The 17,276-nt window shown below is 42.4% G+C and overlaps 1 protein-coding gene across 6 annotated transcripts in view; it reads left to right on the forward strand.

Annotated features, from left to right (window-relative positions):
* The window catches only part of UBR5 (ubiquitin protein ligase E3 component n-recognin 5), a 147,496-nt gene extending 131,438 nt beyond the window's left edge, over positions 1-16,058 (forward strand). For all 6 annotated transcript variants that reach the window (XM_038745452.1, XM_038745455.1, XM_038745456.1 and 3 more), the window contains 11 exons: positions 1,305-1,416; positions 1,923-2,067; positions 3,481-3,611; positions 5,809-5,869; positions 7,760-7,935; positions 9,012-9,096; positions 10,059-10,214; positions 10,503-10,616; positions 12,059-12,203; positions 13,643-13,728; positions 15,436-16,058. In XM_038745452.1, coding sequence (XP_038601380.1) covers positions 1,305-1,416; positions 1,923-2,067; positions 3,481-3,611; positions 5,809-5,869; positions 7,760-7,935; positions 9,012-9,096; positions 10,059-10,214; positions 10,503-10,616; positions 12,059-12,203; positions 13,643-13,728; positions 15,436-15,648 — 1,424 coding nt within the window. In that variant the 3' untranslated portion in view covers positions 15,649-16,058. The remainder of the gene's footprint in view (positions 1-1,304; positions 1,417-1,922; positions 2,068-3,480; positions 3,612-5,808; positions 5,870-7,759; positions 7,936-9,011; positions 9,097-10,058; positions 10,215-10,502; positions 10,617-12,058; positions 12,204-13,642; positions 13,729-15,435) is intronic.
* The last annotated feature ends 1,218 nt before the right edge of the window (positions 16,059-17,276 follow it).

Raw genomic sequence — 17,276 nt, forward strand, 5'->3', positions numbered from 1 at the left:
GCCTTCAGACAGTTCTCATGTCAGAACCTTCTATTTTGAAAATTTAAAGCTACTAATATTTAAAAAATCCAATCAATATGACTTAACTGTAAGATTGACACACACACACCCCCAAAGCAAAGTGGAAAAAATATCCGTGGGTCACAGATTCATACATTACGCTGATACGCAGATACATACATGTATATGCTGCAGAGAAGCAGCGTGGCTCTGTGGAAAGAGCCCGGGCTTTGGAGTCAGAGGTCAGGGGTTCGAATCCCGGCTCCGCCACATGTCTGCTGCGTGACCTTGGGCAAGTCACTTAACTTCTCTGAGCCTCAGTTACCTCATCTGTAAAATGGGGATTGACCGTGAGCGCCAGGTGGGTCAACCTGATCACATTGTATTCCCCCCCAGCACTTAGAACAGTGCTTTGCACATAGTAAGCGCTTAATAAATGCCACTATTATCTACATTAGGACCTTCTATGATATCCATAAATTGCAGTGGTTCTGTCACTGTCTAAAGAGGGAGAAATGTTGAATCCCTGTTCCCTTATATGTTTTTGGATTAGGGAATATAAACTACTGGGTAGAAATTCATAGTAATCGTAATAATAGTGATATATAAGTGTTTATTATGTGTCAGGCACCATTCCAAGAGCTGGGTTAGATAGAAGCTAATCAGATCGGAAATGTCCCGTGCCTCTCAAAAGGGCTCACAGTCTGAGTAGAGTTTATAGATGAGGAAACCGAAGCACAGAGAAGTTAACTTGTCCAAGGCCACACAGCATACAAGTGGCTGAGCTGGCATTAGAACCCAGGTCCACGCTCTCTCCATTAGGCCACCCTGCCTCTCAGGTAGAGTTAGAGCAGTGAAAACTGATCAATCTAACACGGGGAATGTTTCCGTGGAGAGCATTCACAGACGCGGGTTATCTGTCTTAAGTGTGGCTGGGGGGTTCTAGCAGTATCAGCCCGCTTCCACACAAGGTAGGATGTAGGGGTGGCGGGTAGCCGTGGCACCCCTGGGGCTGTTGGGGTGATCAAAGGGCCCGAAGCTACATTTGCCCAAGCTTCTCCAAAGCCGATTCAAAGATCCCTCAAAGTTTTTCCGTCCTCCCCAGTTAATCTCGAAACCGTAGGACACAAGCAAAAAACAACTTCTGCAGAGAAACGAGCCGTGAAATCAGGGGAAAGGAAAGTAATAAGATATGATCGGATGCCAGAGTGGTCCCTAAAATCTACTCGTTGCATAGTACAGTGGTATTTGACATAGGTATGTTGGAATAAAGAACAACGGACTTTCAAACTCATTTCTCGTAGGTTTAATGCAGAGGTTAAGGAACAGAGGAGAGAGAGACCGGGAAAGGGAACGAGAAAGAGAAATGAGGAGAAGTAGTGGTTTACGAGCTGGCTCTCGAAGAGATCGGGACAGGTAAGAGTAATTTTGTGTATTTCACTATTTGAACCAAAGCAGGATGAATGTCCTTTTTCCTTATTCTTTCCATCTTGCTGTCATTGCGAAATGATTCCCGATCATTCATTCTGTCTCTGTGTATTGTGGCACTGGGTGATCATTATTATTATTTTATTAAATTTCCATGTCTGTCACCCCCCTACTTATGTCTAGAAGAGAAGAATACTGGGATATCTTCAGTGTTTCATTGCATTAAGTATTTATAAAGTACAGTTCCACCCAGTGTTTTGATGTGTTAGAAAGAATATGTGACAGCTTACTTATTTCCCCACATTTCATCTGTCCAGCTTGTTCCAACTCCAGAAGAATTGCTTCTTACTCCTGAGAAGCCAGTTTCAGACTAACCACCCCTGAGGCAGTGTTACATGCCTAGTTTTGGATTGTGCCGTTCGGACTGAAATTTCACTTTGTACTTAAAAGTAGACTGGAACCTGAAAACTCACTTAAATTTCTCTTTATTTTAGGGATTTTCGAAGACAGCTTTCCATTGACACAAGACCCTTCAGACCAGCTTCCGAAGGAAATCCCAGTGATGACCCTGATCCTCTTCCAGCACATCGGCAGGCACTTGGAGAGAGGCTGTATCCCCGCGTTCAAGCAATGCAGCCAGTAAGACACCCTCCCTCCCCTCCAAGAAAAGCAATGGAAAACTACGGGAGTGCACGATGATGCCCTTTTCCATTGTACATCAGTTAACCGTGCATGCAGATGTGTTTTCCATAACGGCACTGCCTCCAAAAATGTACATTCTGTGTGCGTAACACTGTAGTAAGCAAATAGGAGAGTTTACCAGAAGCAAAAAGACACAGTCCTTGCCCTCCGGGTTGGGGGTTCCTTTGGATATAATGGGGGGGAGAGGCAGATATAAATCATTTCCAAATGAAGCAGGAGGAAGAACAGAGTTAGATAGCACATATGCACATCAAGGTGAGGTAGCTGAATAAATGATTGAATAAACACTCAGCTCTCCAAAAGCATGGGTTATGTTCCTGAAGAACGCACACCCCCCTTCCCCCCAACACCCACACCCACGCCCCCCCCTTCTCTCTTTTTCAGAAAAACTCCCAACTTTTCTTGTCACAGGGGTTCTAACCTAGTGCGTGTTATCAGAATAATATCATTTAGTTCAACAGCCTCCTAATCAAAATGTGTAGGGATGACACACATTATGGAAGAACTATCCATATATATGCATTAAATATGGGATAATATGGGATTAAAAAATTTAGGTGGCAAGGGTGCCTGTGGGGATGATATGGCTTGCAAGGGTTGAAGATGAATCAGAAGGATCTTTGGAGGTGGGATTTTTAGGAGGTTTGAAAATGGGGAGAGTTATGGCCCGGCGTATTTAAGTAGGGGGGAAATTATGAGCAAAGAGGAGGGCAAAGCAGGTTCGGTTAAAAGGTAAGCTTGGGAAAGGCTGAGCACTAACTTTTCTGTTATGTAATTTTTTTTTGGTGGCATTTAAGTGCTTACTTTGTGCAGAGAACTGTTCTAAGTACTGGGGGGGATACAAGGTGATCTGGTTGTCCCACGTGGGGCTCACAGTCTTAATCCCCATTTTACAGATGAGGTAACGGAGGCGCAGAGAAGTTAAGTGACTTGCCCAAAGTCACACAGCTGACAAGCGGCGGAGTCGGGTTTAGAACCCGACTCCCAAACCCATGCTCTTTCCATTGAGCCACACTGCTTCTTCTTTATGTAATCTAAAACTCTTGTTCAAAGCATAGGCTAGGAAAATGAACGGTGCACACGTGCTTGCTATGTCGCTAGTTTCCATTTTGGCAAAATTCCATTTTTGTTAACTTGGGGCTCTGCAACTTGTATCTCTTCCTCTTCCCCTCTGTACAACTGATTTGTTTTATTTTTCTTAAATAGTCATGGTGTGTTGAAATACACAAGTTCCAAATTGGGGTGGGTGTGTGTTTGGGTGTGTGCTTATGCACACAAGCAGGGGTAGAGGAGGGAGGCACAGAGAGACTGGTAGTGTTACACAATCTATTTTCTTTTGTTGCTTTGTAGGCATTTGCAAGCAAAATTACAGGGATGCTGTTGGAATTGTCTCCTGCTCAGTTGCTGCTTCTACTAGCTAGCGAGGACTCTCTGAGAGCTAGAGTGGACGAGGCTATGGAGCTCATTATTGCACATGGAAGGTAATGTATGTTGTTGAGTGAAATCATGTCAAGTTGCAATATGACAATTTAGGTCATGAGCTGTATTTTCCACAATTTGACATTATTAAAAGGTCTGTCTCCTAGTTTCACCCATCACATCCTTTCAAGTAGATGGCAGCTCCCTGGCCGAAAGGAATGGGGTACCAGAGCTCAGAAATGACTTCTATTATTTGCATTTCCTTCTTTCTTCTTCCTCTGTATTCCTGTCCCTTCAGGTGCCCCTCTCTTCCCCCCCCCACCTTGTTCTCATTTCCCAGTATGGAGTGAAGGCTTCACCACTGAGGTCTAGAAATTGGTCAAAATTCTGGTAAGAAAAGTAGCTTTTTTTTAGCAGGATACTAGGTAATACACCTTCAGAAGTCTTTAGTTCCTTTGGTGGTGTTCAAGCTTCTTTAGTGAGTAATCAATCAGCAGATGTGTTGGGGGGCTGCCACATTCTGGATGAAGGTGGCCATGTCTATTTCAGGGGTAGCCAAGCCTCGTAAACTGAGTTGGGTGTCGGGGGAAGGTGTGCGTGTGTGTTTAGGGGGGCAGGTGGGCGGATGTGGGGGGAAGAGAGGGAGAAAGACCACCCCCCATCCCCCTAACTTCAGAGAAGCAGCGTGGCTGAGTGGAAAGAACCTGGGTTTAGGAGTCAGAGGTCGTTAGTTCTAATCCCGGATCGGTATCTTGTCTGCTGTGTGACTTCGGGCAAGTCACTTCACTTCTCTGTGCTTCAGTGACCTCCTCTGTAAAATGGGGGTGAAGACTGTGAGCCCCACGTGGGACAACCTGATGACCTTGCATCTACCCCAGTGCTTGGCACGTAATAAGCGCTTAACAAATACCAACATTATTATTAACATTATTGTTATTTCCAGGGGCTGGGGGAGGCAGAGAGCAGGCATTACAGGGTTGCAGATAATAATAATAATGGCATACCCCCCGCCCCCCCAACATGGGCCAGGGCACTGCCGTCAAAAGGGCTGGAGCACAGTTACACCGCAGCCTGCAGCAGCAAAATATAGCGCATGTGTTGGGGCTGATCGGCAAGGGAAGAAGGCGAACTACAAGTGACTCATTCATTCATTCAATCGTATTTACTGAGCGCTTACTGTGTGCAGGGCACTGTACTAAGCGCTTGGGAAGTAGAAGTTGGCAACATATAGAGACGGTCCCTACCCAACAGTGGGCTCACAGTCTAAAAGGGGGAGACAGAGAATAAAACAAGACATATTAACAAAATAAAATAACTAGAATAAATATGTACAAAGAAAATAGAGTAATAAATGCGTACAAACATATATACAGGTGCTGTGGGGAGGGGAAGGAGGGAAGGCGGGGGGCTCAGTCTGGGAAGGCCTCCTGGAGGAGGTGGGCTCTCAGTAGGGCCTTGAAGGGAGGAAGAGAGCTAGCTTGGCGGATTTGGGGAGGGAGGGCATTCCAGGCCAGGGGGAGGACGTGGGCCGGGGGTCGATGGCGGGACAGGCGAGAGCGAGGTACGGTGAGGAGATTAGCGGCGGAGGAGCGGAGGGTGTGGGCTGGGCTGCAGAAGGAGAGAAGGGAGGTGAGGTAGGAGGGGGTGAGGCGATGGACAGCCTTGAAGCCCAGGGTGAGGAGTTTCTGCCTGATGCGTAGGTTGATTGGTAGCCACTGGAGATTTTTGAGGAGGGGAGTAACATGCCCAGAGCTGCATGAACCTCCCCCTTCTGGACTGTGAGCCCACTGTTGGGTAGGGACTGTCTCTATGTGTTGCCAGCTTGTACTTCCCAAGTGCTTAGTACAGTGCTCTGCACACAGTAAGCGCTCAAAAAATACAACTGATTGAGTGATTGATGAGCCGCAGTTTGGCAACCCGATCCATCCATTAGTGTCCAGATAGCTTCCTGAATCCCGGGCTTAGGAAAGATGTAGTCTATAGAAGGGTTTTTTTCAGAGAGCTGAAAGGGATCCCCGATAGAAACCATCCACCTCTGTCAGTGTCCCGATAAACTCATCTTCTAAAGCCTCAAGCCACTGGGAGGATGTATTTTGCTCCAACACACGTAGTCTTTACAGAAAAACTAAGTTCTTGGCTATTTTTCCACGCATCAAATTCTAGCTGCAAATACTGTTTTCATTGCTAATGTCTCCAATACAGAATAATCATGATTTTCATTGGTGGTGTTTTTTAATGTATTATATGTTTGTGTTTCAGGGAAAATGGAGCTGATAGTATCCTGGATCTCGGGCTGTTAGATTCTTCAGAGAAAGTGCAGGTAAGGGAATTTTCACATCCTCATGAAATGAGCACTTTGCTGTGAATAAGCTTAAAAATATAAAAGCAAACTGTAAAATTCCTGGTAAATGAGTGTCTAGCAAATACCATACAATTTGTGGTTGACCTGATTATTTTGTATTTTTGAAAATGTCCCCCATGTTTCCTCAGCTTCAGTGAAGTAAATGTTCATGTTGTGTTTTTGAAAATGTCCCCTGTGTTTCCTCAGCTTCAGTGAAGTAAATGTTCATGTTGTGTTTTTGAAAATGTCCCCCGTGTTTCCTCAGCTTCAGTGAAGTAAATGTTCAAACCTCTTTAAGTCCGTCGTCTTAAGTCTAAATAAATAGTGTTTGTTTTATTACAGATCAGGTGAGTCATCTTTCCTGCAAGCTTGCAGTTGGAAAAATAGCATCTCTGGGTTGCTTTTTTTAGCATGAGCGGCTAATCGTGTTTGCCCAACTGTCTGAAAGGTCTCAAATCCTTCAGTAGTAAAATATTCAGGCTTAATTTTTTTTCAAAAATATATCGTAATTTTAAAAATATGAGTATGGTAGTATGCTGTCTTCTCTCCATTGCAATGGAAAAATCAAAGGACGGAGTTTCTTCCTGTACATGGAAGAGTGCTAATTCTGAGTAGAAAGCCGAGTCGTGGGAGGTATTAGGTTACTGAGTTTAATGAGGTCTAGGAGTTATAGTATCATTTTATGGATCAGGAACGTTGCTTCTGTTTGAGGCTGAACATCCACCTGTATATATGTATGTACATATTTATTACTCTATTTTACTTGTACCTATCTATTCTATTTATTTTATTTTGTTAGTATGTTTGGTTTTGTTCACTGTCTCCCCCTTTTAGACTGTGAGCCCACTGTTGGGTAGGGACCGTCTCTATATGTTGCCAACTTGTACTTCCCAAGCGCTTAGTACAGTGCTAAGTATGATTGATTGATTGATCCAGGGAAAAGAGTTAACTTGTTCCCGGCTCTGTCATGGGAATGGGGATTAAAATTTCAATAGGCAAAGTATTGCCAGTAGAAAAAAAAAATCTGAAGCGATTGGTTTCACCACTGGCATTATTACTGGTCTGGTGTTCTTTCGTAAATATGGTCAGGACACCCCAAAGGCAGCATGGCCTAGTGGATAGAACATGGGCCTGGAAGCTGAAGGATCTGGGTTCTAATTCTGGCTCTTCCATGTGTCTGTTGAGTGACCTTGGGCAAGTCCCTGAACTTCTCAGGTGCCTCAGTTACCTCATCTGTACAAGGAGGATTTTATGAGCACCGTGTGGGACATGGGCTGTGTCCAACTTGATTCCTTGTATCTATCCCAGCACTTAGAACAGTGCCTGGAATCAATCAATCAGTCAATCGTATTTATTGAGCGCTTACCGTGTGCAGAGCACTGTACTAAGTGCTTGGGAAGTACAAGTTGGCAACATAGTAAGCATTTAACAAGCCCCCCAGCAAATATTGGTTTCTTTCACCAGTAAAATACTGTTGCTCTTATGTTTACCTTTTAGTCAATCAATCGTATTTATTGAGCGCTTACTGTGTGCAGGGCACTGTACTAAGCGCTTGGGAAGTCCAAGTTGGCAACATATAGAGACGGTCCCTACCCAACAGTGGGCTCACAGTCTAAAAGGGGGAGACAGAGAACAGAACCAAACATACTAACAAAATAAACTAAATAGAAAATTTTAATTTTTTTAAATTAATTTAATTTTTAATTTGTTCCGACTTTCTCCACGTTATTCTGCCTTTCCCCTGTTGTTTTTGTGACTCACAAGATTAATGAGGGAGACCCCAAACTGACAGTGATTTTTTTTCTTCTTTTACTGAGTATGTTTTTTGAGACCTGACTTAAACTAATCTCAGTAATCCTCTGGTGTTAGGAGAACAGAAAGCGTCATGGCTCCAGCAGGAGCGTGGTCGACATGGAATTGGATGACACCGATGATGGTGATGACAATGCTCCGTTGTTCTACCAGCCCGGAAAACGGGGATTCTATACTCCCCGGCCGGGCAAAAACACAGAAGCCAGGCTGAATTGTTTCAGAAACATCGGCAGGTAAGGTGGCAGTCTTAATTGTGTGCTTTCGTTTTTGTGAGAGCGCTCTCGAATTCTCTCCCAGGTATAGAACCCACTGCGTTGGCTTTGTCAAGTGACTGTGTTATCCAATCATTTAGTCAATGATTTTTGGTCCAAAAATGCCATACTGATACAGCAGAAGCGGATCAGAAAACACCTGCCCGCAAAAAGCTTGCAGTCTAACGAAGGAGACAGCCATACAGAACAGTTTGCAAGTAGTCAAAGCAGGAGGAAGAGCAAGGATAAAATAATAGAGCAAGTATGCCAAAATGATATATCCGAATAAACGAACAACAACTCTCCCTCTCCTCTCGACTGTGAGCCCCATGTGGGACAAGGACTGAGAAGCAGTGTGGCTCAGTGGAAAGAGCCCGGGCTTTGGAGTCAGAGGTCCTGGGTTCGAGTCCCGGCTCTGCCGCTTGTCAGCTGTGTGACTTTGGGCAGGTCACTTCACTTCTCTGTGCTTCAGTTCCCTCATTTGGAAAATGGGGACTAAATCTGTGAGCCCCAATGCGGGACAATTTGATTACCTTATATCTACCCCAGCGCTTAGAACAGTGCTTTGCACATAGTAAACACTTAATAAATGTCATTATTATTATTATTAATAATAATAATAATAATAATAATCCCGGCTCCGCCATTTGTCAGCCGTGTGACTTTAGGCAAGTCAAGACTGTAAGCCCCACATGGGACGACTTGATTACTTTGTATCTTGTCCAGTGCTTAGAGCAGTGCTTGGCACATTGTAAGCACTTAACAAATACCTTATTATTATTACCTTATTAACTTGTATCAGCCCCAGTGCTTAGAACAATATTTGGTAAGGAATGAGTGCTTAACAAATATCATAATTATTGTTATTATTATTAATTCTTTGTGTATATATACACACACACAGAACTGGTGGTGATAAGTACAAATAGAAACACTAAGGGCATTTTATTAGCTGAAATGTGTCAAACTAAAGTTTTAACCAAAGATTACCTCTTTTTTCCAGAAGCTTTTTTTTTAAAAAAAAATTTCACCTTACTTCATCTTTATTTTATTCTTAGGATTCTTGGACTCTGCTTGCTACAGAATGAACTCTGTCCTATCACATTGAATAGACATGTGATTAAAGTATTACTTGGTAGAAAAGTAAGTAATGTAGAGAAACCTAATTTTTGAAAATAATGTAGCTTCTTTATAATCAAAATCTGTTTCACAAATAGTCATAAGTGACTACGTACTTAATCAGTTCATTTATTCTTAGCACAGTAGAGCTTATTCTTTGAGGGTGATAAGTCCCCCGATTTGATTTGGATTCATTTGCAGAGGCCTCCAAAGAGTTTGTTGAGAATGAAGTGTAAGATTGTTTATTTAAACTACCTGCTTATGAGAAACCACAAGGGTGTATTTTTTTTCATGATTTTGGAGAAGGCCAAAAGCAAATTCAGTTCCGGATTAAAGACTTAACCTTGGAAACGGTGAACATTTGTTGTGGATTTTTCACAGAGCACCTTCCACACAGTTTCAATCCAGGTCATGACTTGGAACCCGGGGATCTTTCGAGCTGAGCACGTAGCCTGAAATGTTGTTTTTTTCCCCAGTGGACATTTCATTATGCTACTAGAGCGTTTTCTCGCCTGATACAATGATAAACCACCTGGTTACAGTTTTAGAAATGCTGAGCATCCCATACTAAAATCTCTTATCCTTCAAAAAAAAATTGTGACTGATGTCCACGAACGAAGAAATGGTCGTTTTGTTTTCTAAAAGGGCTTTTTTCAGAGCTAAAAGTGTCAAATGCCAAGACTCAGCCCCAGTTTTCCAGTACGCTTTAGTACTAAGTGGCATACACATTCTTTTTTAGACACCCATATGGGATTATTTTGTCAAAATCCAAAAAACTGGTGGGAGATTCTCATGAAGGCATTCATTAACCAATTTGATAGAAACTTGTAACTGTTAGTCCAACACCATTACTTAGAACAGTGCTTGGCACGTAATAAGCGCTTAACAAATACCATTATTGTTATTATTATTATTATTTTCAGCTGCCGTGAATATGTGTTGAAGGTACTTCGTAATACTAAACTGGAAATATCTACTTTCTGTAGGTCAACTGGCACGATTTTGCTTTCTTTGATCCCGTTATGTATGAAAGTTTGCGGCAACTTATCCTTGCCTCACAGAGTACAGATGCCGATGCCGTTTTTGCAGCAATGGATTTGGCATTTGCAATTGACTTGTGCAAAGAAGAGGGAGGCGGTCAGGTAAGTGGGATATCTTATTTTTTTTGATTCCACAAAAGCATCTTTTTCTAAAATACTTTCAGAGCAAGGCATTTAGCTTACATATGCAAAGCTTTTACAACAAAAAGCGATTGACGTAAAAGCTGGTTTTAAAACGGGAACTTCTTGGAATCAGGTGTGACTCCTTCGAGATGGCTTTTGTTTTTATCCTTTACCGGTCTCGTTTTCCATGTGCCGCTGCTGTTGTAGCTGGAATATTTTTAATTGAGATACTGTCCTTTCTCCCTCCCTGGCCTTTTCCTTCCATAGGTGGAACTTATCTCTAACGGTGTCAATATACCAGTCACTCCTCAGAATGTGTATGAGTACGTGCGGAAATACGCAGAACATAGAATGTTAGTAGTGGCAGAACAGCCTCTACACGTAAGTCGTTGCCAATATGGTTTTCTTGCTGTTTTTGATTACAGAAGGTTCAGGCCCCTAGTCCACGTTGGAAGCAGTGTGGCCTAGTGGATAGAGCACAGGCCTGGGCGTCTGAAGGACCTGGGTTCTAATCCTGACTCCACCACTTATCTGCTGTGTGACCTAGGGCGAGTGCTTTAACTGTTCCGCGCCTTAGTTCCCTCATTTGGAAAATAGGGATTAAGACTGTGAACCCCAAGTGGGACAAGGACCGTATCCAACCTGATTACCTTGTATCTACCCCAGCGCTTGGAACAGTGCCTTGCACCCAATAGGCGTTTATTATTATTACTGTTATTTTCAGCTGCCATGAATATGTGTTGAAAGTACTTTCTAATACTAAACTTGAAATATCTACTTTGTGTAGGTCAACTGGCATGATTTTGCTTTTTTTGATCCTGTTACGTATGAAAGTTTGCGGCAACTTATCCTTGCCTCACAGAGTACAGGTGCCGATATTGGATATCGGATATTGGAATGATATTCCAATATCATTATTATTATTCCTTGGTGTTATCAGACTGGTTCCTTATTCCTAAAAGCCTTAAGCTATGCTTCTCATAAATAGTTTAAGGCTTTTAGGAATAAGGAACCAGTCTGATAACACCAAGAAAGCTTCTCATAATTGGTCAAGACCACCCTATCATATCTGATCTAGGTTCAGCGGTCAGGATTTACCAGTGACGGTGGACTAAAGTTCGTCATAACCTTTTGGCTCATGCAGCCATTGCCACCCCTTTATGCGCAAGAAAATCGTTTACCTGCTGGTTTAGATGCTGTACAAATGCAGAATTAGCCTTGACCTCTATTCAGTAACTTTTCCATCGAGCTCTTATTCCTGTTAATTTTTGGTTTTCCAGAAAGGATAAATTGCGTTAAAGGCTTGGGTTGAAATGTTTTCAAGTAAAAGTAGATAGCCCTTTTTAATTGAAAGACTTTTTGATCTCATTAATTGAACACTTACTTGCTCTTTGAGATTTAAGTCTCGTATTCATTCTAGATCGCATGGCATTCTGTAGGTTCCTTAGACGTAAGCTCGTTACAGGCAGGAAATGTGTCCAGTTCTGTTGTATCGTACTCCAAGAGCTTAGTACAGTGCTGTGCACATAGTAAGTACTCAGTAAATGCCATTGATTAATCTGTGGTGTTGATCATCATTAGTTAACGTAGGATGGGTTTAGTTTACGAACTCAGGGTCGGTTTCTAGATATTAAAGTATATCAAACATAATTGGTTTGATAACGTTCCGTTTTTTTAATTCTCTTGTCCATTTTTGATGTACAAACATCAAGTGGGATCCCTGGGACTCCAGGAAGTGGGTTGATGATGGTTTGCTTTGAGTGCTGAGTAGAAATTGCTGAATTTCACATGACGCTACCGAGGTAATCTTGCCATCCTTTCAGGCAATGAGGAAAGGTCTGCTAGATGTGCTTCCAAAGAACGCATTAGAAGATTTAACTGCAGAAGACTTCAGGCTCTTGGTAAATGGCTGCGGTGAAGTTAATGTGCAGATGCTTATCAGCTTCACTTCGTTCAACGATGAATCAGGTAGGCCAATTTTTCTAATCTTATTTAGGAAGTGAGACATTGAGTATAGTATAGCCAAAAAGAATGGCTACTGTTGATGGAGTAATGAAGTAAAACTCAAGGTATTTCTTCAATCCCACAGGAACTCTATGGGCAGGAAATATAGGTTCGAGAAGGATGTGGGTGGATTCCTGGGTAAGAGAGCCTTAATGGATTGTTTGGAGGAGAAAGCCAAGGATGCTTTGAAGGGTTTAATTTGACTTATGAATGACAGGTCCCTGGTGGGCCCTATCAGAATACTTTAGAAGGTCATTTCTTAAAGTCTTAAAATGTCTTCAGCATTCCCCCTTTAATCTGCAAAATCAAACCGACTAAACTCATGTCATCTCTGTGTTTTTAGGTTAATTTTTCATTAGGCTTACTGTCCCCATTTCCTCCTGTATTGTGTTCTCTGTAATATTCTTTCGAGCTGTACCTCCGCCTTAAGAAGAGTACAGTTTATTCCAGCGGGGTACAGCTTTTCAGATGAGTGCCTCAATTTCAATAGTCTAGTAAGTGACTTTTAAGAACCCGTGGAGGTGGAGCATATTTTGTCATTTTTCCTAAGGTGGGAATGACGCAGGAACATGAGGATGACTGCATATAGAAGGTTTTAAGTGGGCATAGAATTGCAAATGTAATCGGTCTTTTTTTTTTTAAATGACAGTAGGCTTATTTAGGGGTAGCAAATAAAATTATTTTAGTTATCGTTAAACCTGGTTCTGTATAGCAGTTGGGGTGTGTGGTTTTTATTTTGGGGGGGTTATTTTTTGGGCGGGGGTAGTTGTCTTTAAAGGGGCAAGTTATAAAAACCCCTGAGGTAACGAAGAGTAATATAGGTCTGATAAATTTTAGGTGAGTTTCTTAAAGCAGTGGGAGGGATCTTTATCAAAGACGAAATTGAATTCAAAAATTAGAAAGTGAAATAATAATACTACTAATAATAATGATGATAAAGTGGCACTTAAGTGCTTACTATGTGCGAAGCACTGTTCTAAGTGCTGCAGGGGGATAACAGGGTGATCAGGTTGTCCCACGTGGGGCTCACAGTCCTAGTCCCCATTTTACAGATGAGGTAACTGAGGCTCAGAGAAATGAAGTGATGGCCCCAAATCACCCAGCTCACAAGTGGCGGAGCCAGGATTAGAACCCATGACCTCTGACTCCCAAGCCTGTGCTCTGTCCACGGAGCCACGCTGCTTCTCTGTAAAATTAGACAAAAATTAGTTAGACTATACTTCTCTGGGCTAAAGGTCAAGCTTAGAGACTAAACTAGAACCACTAAGGTCTTAGTGTCCCTACAGAGGAAGGACGGTTCATCTGTTTGAGCATTTTAAACTTCAGCTGTTCAATCTGTTTCTGTTAGAACAGATTAAACAGTGTTTGGAACTGTAGGTTGAATGTAATCTCTTCATTCTTAGGAGAAAATGCTGAGAAACTTTTGCAGTTCAAGCGTTGGTTTTGGTCAATAGTTGAGAAGATGAGCATGACCGAACGACAAGACCTTGTAAGTCAAACTTTAATTTTCAGAAAAATGTCTGCAGACGCAAATTTACTCTTGTGATATCTGGATAATTTTTTTCTGAAGCCAAACACTTTTTATGGCAGGGAGATTAGATCACAAAATTGCCACTGTCTTTCTAATGACAGCAGTCTGGGGAATTTTAGATTTTTGCATTAGGCATAGCTACAAATCAGGTGTTTAGGTTTGACCATTGCATCTGCTTTCAAACCCCTGCGTAGTGGATCTCCAGCTTCAGTGGTGTTATATAAATTGTGTCAAACGCTGTTCTAAGCCCTGGGATGGGTACAAGTTAATTAGATGGGACACAGTCCCCGTCTTGCATGTGGCTCATAGTAATAATAATGATGCTATCGAAGAACTTACCATGTGCCAAGCACTGTTCTAAGCCCTGGGGTAGACACAAGGTAATCAGGTTGTCCCACGTGGGGCTCACAGCCTTAATCCCCATTTTACAGATGAGGTAACTGAGGCACAGAGCAGTTAAATGACTTGCCCAGAGTCACACAGCTGACAAGTGGCAGAGCTGGGATTAGAACCCCCGACCTCTGAAGCCACGCTGCTTCTCGTCTAAGTAGGAGGAGAACAGACATCCTCATTTTATAGTTGAGGAAACTGAGGCACAGAGAAGCTATGTGACTTGCCCAAGGTCACACAGCAAGCAAATGGCAGGGTCAGAATTAGAACCCAGGTCGTCCTAACTCCCAGGCCTGTGCTCTTTCCACTAGTTCCGACACCCCAAGTCTTACAAACCCAATAGCCGTCTCAAGCGTTTAAGCACTTATTTTGTACTTATCCTAAGCCCTTGTGACTGGGAGGGATCTTTATCAAAGATGAAATTGAACTCGAAATTTAGAAAGTAAAATAATAATACTACTAATAATAATGATGACGTGGCACTTTAGTGCTTACTATGTGCGAAGCACTGTTCTAAGTGCTGCGGGGGGATACAAGGCTGAATATACCATTCAGTGGTATATTCAACTACCTGGGTTCCTTATTGGTAAATTATTATTATGGTATATATTAAGCGCTTCCTATGCATCAAGCGCTGTTCTAAGAACTGGGATTAAGCAGGTCAGACACAGTCCCCGTCCCGTATAGAGCCTAAGTAGGAAGGAGAACAGGTATTTAATATGTTTTTCACAGGTGAGGGAACCGAGGCACAGAGAAGTTGTGACTGGCCCAAGGTCGCCCAGCAAGCACGTGGATTAGAAGTGGGATTAGGGCCCTGGTCCTCTGAATCCCGGACCCGTGCTGTTTTTACTAGACCACACAGCTTCTATTTTTAAATCCGTCCTTCCCCCTAAGCGTGTCAAGCAACATGTCACTAATACGTTTTGTTCTTTCCAAAAGCGGCTAGAACAGTGACCGCACTGGCTCAAGCGGATGCTCAAAAAAGTACTATTACTGCTACAGAAAAACGACAGAAAAGTCATCTCCCGTTACCAGTTTTGTTCTTGGAAGTGATCCCGTGGAATTTAACACGGGCATGGTTGGGCTAGATGAAGGGCTATAGAACTGCCACTTCCGAAGGGTTCCTTTTTTCCACTTGATTTTTGTTCTTTAAATGGTATTTGTTAAGCGCTTACGATGTACCGGGCACTGAACTAAGCGCCAGGGTCGATTCAGGCGAATCCGGTTGGGCGCCGTGCAGTCAGAAAACGTAACAGCCGTTGCCTTCTCGTCCAGGTGTACTTTTGGACGTCCAGCCCGTCACTGCCCGCCAGCGAGGAGGGATTCCAGCCCATGCCGTCCATCACAATCAGACCACCGGACGACCAACACCTGCCTACCGCCAACACCTGCATTTCTCGCCTTTACGTTCCACTCTATTCTTCGAAACAGATTCTCAAGCAGAAGTTGTTACTCGCCATTAAGACCAAGAATTTTGGTTTTGTGTAGAGTATAAAAAGTGTGTATTGCCGTGTAATATTACTAGCTAAGTTTTGTAGATTTTTTTCCATTTGTCTATAAAAGTTTATGGAAGTTGACGCTGTCATACCCCTGGTGGTACTTTAACGATTAAAGGCAAACATTCCTGTACTGAGTTGGTAACCCGAAGGCTCAAGGAGCGCTAGCAACATTTGACTGTAACGGTTTGCTAGTCGTTGCCTCCTTGGCCCAACCCCAGCCAAAGATGACAGCAGAACAATATAATTTACACTGTGATTTATCTTTTTGCTGAGGGTGGGGAGGGGAAATGTAAAATGTTCTGAAAAATTCACTGCTGCCTTTGTGGAAAGTGTTCGGCAAAGGTTCTTGTATAGAGGGAGTAGGGAATTTCAAAATAAAAAATTAAGTATGTCCTGTGTTTTCATTTTAACTTTTTTTTTATGGTGGTTAATTTGTGGTTGGCTGCAGTTGTGTATCGTGTATATTGAACTTGTAAAAAGTTCCCACGTTCAGATCTTAGAAACCATCACGTTTACCTCTGAAACCACTTTCTTTGAGGTTTGTTTTAGACGTACTGGGCTCTGGGATGGTATCACTATTTTGCATGTAATTTTCCTTGGGGAGTTTTGGGGTTGGTTATTTTTTTGGTTTTGGGGTTTTTTTGGGGTTTTTTTGAGGGGGGGGTTGTACATAAGATGGGGCCAATGCACAATACTTTATATCACAAGCAACACTTTTTTGTACCTCGATTTCAGTAAGCAGTTAGGAGATTGCACCCCTTCCAGGCCCAATCAAACATTTGTACTAAAGTGTTTCAGTTGTGTAAACGCCAGCCTGGACACTTTTCGATACCCGTAAAATGCTTTTATAAGATCATGAGTACTGAAGATACATTTTGGAAAATTTTAACGGTTCGTGAGCAGCTTAACTACTTTTGTATCTAGCCTTTTTTTAAGTATCTTGTTACAGTTACTTTTTCAAATAAAGAGATTACAGAAGAAATGTCAAGTGATATTGAAGAAACACTTAGTTTTTTCTTTATGTAGCCTGTATATTTTTAGGCAGCAGTACACCAAACACAGTTATGAGAACAGTGCTTTGCACATAGTAAGCGCTTAATAAATGTCATTATTATTATTATGAGCTTAGAAAAACCGAATTATCCGATCCAAAAGGGTATCTGATATATACTGTAAAGAACAGAGAAGCCTGCATTTTACAGTCAGCAGAGAATCCTCATCGACAGGGGCCAGGCAAATAGATTTCAGGGGCATAAGAGGGAGGAAGGAGTTGTGGCCCAAATGAGTAAATTGTTGGTTCTTTAGTGTCCCCTCTGCTTGATCACATCCTGAGGAATGATTTTCTAAATATGTACCTCCCTGGGGCTCATAGTCTTAAAATTCTTGAGATTTTAAAACCTTCACTTATGACCACAAAAGCTGGTGATGAAGCAGTTTTTTCTCTTCCCCTAATTAATATGGCACTTGCAATAAAACCCACCTTTTTCACCTATTGAAGTAAGGAGGGAGATGTTGTAGCACCTTTGCTCTAATGAGAGAAGGTTGATGGGACTTACTAGTAATGATAATAACGTCGTTACATTGTGCTCTGCCAAGCATGTAGAACAGTACTTGCAC

The sequence above is a fragment of the Tachyglossus aculeatus genome, chromosome 4, assembly GCF_015852505.1.
Source record: "Tachyglossus aculeatus isolate mTacAcu1 chromosome 4, mTacAcu1.pri, whole genome shotgun sequence".
NCBI lineage: Eukaryota > Metazoa > Chordata > Mammalia > Monotremata > Tachyglossidae > Tachyglossus > Tachyglossus aculeatus.